A 3,389-nucleotide genomic window follows, 5' to 3' on the forward strand; every position below is an offset into this window, starting at 1 on the left:
GTTTAGTTTTCGTGGTGGGACCCAACTTGCACCAAACAATGGCATGTTTATACTTTTCTGAAAGCTCTCGGCGAGCTGAATCTTTATTTTTGTGTTTTATCAAAATTGAAGAATGAATATATGAGTTACAATAGTTTTACCCATTTTCAAAACTTTTTGAGTCGCTGTGACTTTGCCTATTTTTTATTAATACGGCTGTTTTGAGATTAAAATGCTTCATATCCGTTTGGATAGTCCCAAAAACCAAAAATTTCTATTTCAATTGCTCTGAAATGCGCTTAATCTCTGCGTAGATCAAAATCAAAAACTTTCTCTTTTTTTCAAAAAAAATAATAATCAAACAATAAAAGAATCTCCTAAAAACAAATGATTTTCTTGTGGTTTCGCCGTATTATTTCTCATTTGAACCGACGTTTTGACTCTAATTTGATTGCAGGATAACACATGGATATCGATGATATAAATGGAGATGGACACGCTGCACGAGAGATGCACCAGTAGATCATACTGAAAAAATCGATAATTATTATATGAAGGAGTTTGTCTGGATATCCGGACTTACCCAATTCCCGATAAAATTGGCCATTGTATACGTGGTAATTACTGCGAACATCATTATGAACACCAAGAATTCCTTCCACTGCCGATATTTGATATTACAAGAACACGCTCCTTCCAAAATGAATATTACGAAAAATAACATCGTTAAGACGTCGGAAATGCATAATAAGGAGAGTCCGATCTGGAAAAATTAGGTTGTAAGATTTTTGAAATAACCAGAATTGGTTTTTCACAAAAAGTTCAGATTATTTATCGTGTTTTAAGCTAAAAATCAAGGAAATCGGTTAAAAACTAAGATAGTTACGGATTTTCGAAACTTTTCAAAAAACGCCAAAAAATTAAAACAACTCTAACTCGCTCATTTGAGGTTTAATTTTTATGAAACTTAGAAAGTTAGACTCGGCTAGACGAGAGCTTTCAGAATAGTATAATCATGCCTAGGTTTGGTGGTAATTGGGTCCCACCACGAAAACTACAGTAAGACGCAGACTACGGTAGTTTTCGTGGCGGGACCCAACTTGACCCAAATTAGGCTTGTTTATACTTTTCTGAAAGCTCTTGGCACTCTGAATTGTAATTTTTTAATGTTATCAATTCTGAGGCATCATTAAGTGAGGTACGACAAGATTCAGGATTTCAAGTATTTTCGAATAATTCGAAAATCTGTAAATTTGTCCACTTTCGCCGATTTAGTTTGATCTTTAATGCAAAATGCGCAGAATTTTTTTTTTAATTTTTCAGGAAAAATAGTCGTGACTAATGAAGATTAGGTGATTAAGATTAGGATTAGGCTCTAGGCTTTATAGAATTTTTTTCTCCAAAAAATTAAAAATCTAATTTTCAAACAAAAAAACTCTGTGCATGGAATTCAGAGTAACGGGAGCTTCCAGAAAAGTATAGTCATGTCATAGCTAAAAAAAACTACCGTAATCTGGGTTACTGTAGTTTTTGTGGTGGGACCCTACCTATGGCATGATTATACTTTTCTAAAAGCTCTCGTCACCCTGAATCTTAATAACTAAATTAAAGAGCCCAAAATTCTGAACCCACCATAAAACTCTTCCTCATATAACACCACGCGAATCGCTGTGCAATTGTGCAGAAGAACACAGAAAACACTCCGATTTTTAGACGATTTTTGTAGATCATCACATTTTTTGCCGGTTTTTTCATAATAAAATATCTGTAGATCAAACAAATCGATCCGAATAATAAAAGTACCAGAAATGGGAAATAGCTGGGAACATCGAGATCTTCTGACAGGTAGTAGAATGAGGACGATGGCCGTTTTGGATATTTCAATGGATTTGGATTTCTGCCGAAGAGTATGATAGTGACGGATGAGGAGAACATAGTGAAGATGGAGGACAGGAGAATCATGATTTGGACTCTGGAAGAGATCTGAAAAACAGAAAAATTGGAAAGAAACGGACACGGATTCAGTTAAAAAGAGAAAAACAACAGCTTTCAGAAAAGTATGATCATGCCCAGGTTTGGTGCAAGTCTGCAAATGCATTTTTCACGAAAACTGCTGATTATTTCGCGTGTTTTAAGCTACAAATCAAGGAAATCGGTGGGAAACTAGGAAAGTTACAGATTTTCGAAACTTTTCGAAAACCTCGAAACATTTAAACTACTGTAACTCACTCATTTGAGGTTCACTTTTTATGAAACTTAGACAGTCAGACTCAGCTTGTCAAGAGCTTTCAGAAAAGTATAATCATGGCCAGGTTTGGTGCGAGTCGGGTCTCACCACGAAACTACGGTATGCGCCTTTAAATGAGAAAGGAGTACTGTAGTTTTCGTGGTGAGACCCGATTTAGAGCAAACCTGGGAATGATCATACTTTTCTGAAAGCCGGGAACGAGGAGAATGTGAAAATTTAGATGTACAAGTGAAAATTAGGTTTTTGAGAAAAAATATGAAAATTTTCAGAAATTTCTTTTTCAGCTCCAGCAAGATATAGAAAATGTTGCAAAAAAATAATAATTGAAATTGATAATCTAATCCCGTCTCTCTCCCATTTATTTCAAAAATAGCCTAATCCCTCAATATCAATTTCCGGATTCTACTGCAAAATTCTTCTTTTTTTAGAATTCCAATCTAATTTTTCTTTGCTTTAAAATTCTGAACAAAAGCTCAAAGTCAAAAAATTCAAAAAATCAAACTCCAATTCACATTTCGAATTTTTTGTTCCGATGAAAGCAAAAATATGTACGAATAATCCGGAAATTTGATAGGGGATTAGTGTTCTAGAGTCATCTGATCGGTCACTTTTTGCAACATTCGTATTTTTTTAAAGAGTGAAAAAAATGAATAGAAAAAAGAAAGAAGAAGTTATGCATGACTGAATTTAAGTACGTCAGAGGAGTCTCCCGATATGAGAACGGCAAGAACTCGGCTCGTGCTCTTTAAAAAAATGTAGTCACGACTATTCCGCTTATTTTAAGCCAAAAACCAGCAAAAGCTTTCAAACCTCACAAAGTTACAGATTTTCGAAAAGTTTTACAATATTCTACAACCTCAAAAACTCTCATAAATCACATTTTTTGCGTCTATGTGATATGAATCTTAAAATTTTAGATTCAGCCTAACAAGGGGTTTCAGAAAAATATAAGCATGCCTGGGTTCGCTTCAGATCTTGTCGATACTACGATTTGCGTCGTTAAAACTAGGTTACAGTAGTTGTAGGTTTTAATTAAATGTTTTATACTTATCTTGATGGGGGTGGAGGTTCCAACAATACAAGATGATAGAAGAAGATAGATGATGACTACAGAGGTGAACCATCAAAGAGCGGTGAGATGAAAAGAGTGGGACTAAATGAG

The 3,389-nt window shown here is 34.8% G+C and overlaps 1 protein-coding gene across 1 annotated transcript; it reads right to left on the minus strand.

The window, feature by feature from the left end:
* Nucleotides 1-336: 336 nt before the first annotated feature.
* On the minus strand, nucleotides 337-1,941 carry GCK72_011210 (uncharacterized protein; the record flags this gene model as incomplete). Its single annotated transcript, XM_053728290.1, has 3 exons — nucleotides 337-507; nucleotides 563-742; nucleotides 1,783-1,941. 3 exons carry the CDS (start codon nucleotides 1,939-1,941, stop codon nucleotides 337-339), a joined length of 510 nt encoding a protein of 169 aa, XP_053587867.1.
* Nucleotides 1,942-3,389: the final 1,448 nt, after the last annotated feature.

The sequence above is a fragment of the Caenorhabditis remanei genome, chromosome III, assembly GCF_010183535.1.
Source record: "Caenorhabditis remanei strain PX506 chromosome III, whole genome shotgun sequence".
Lineage (NCBI taxonomy): Eukaryota > Metazoa > Nematoda > Chromadorea > Rhabditida > Rhabditidae > Caenorhabditis > Caenorhabditis remanei.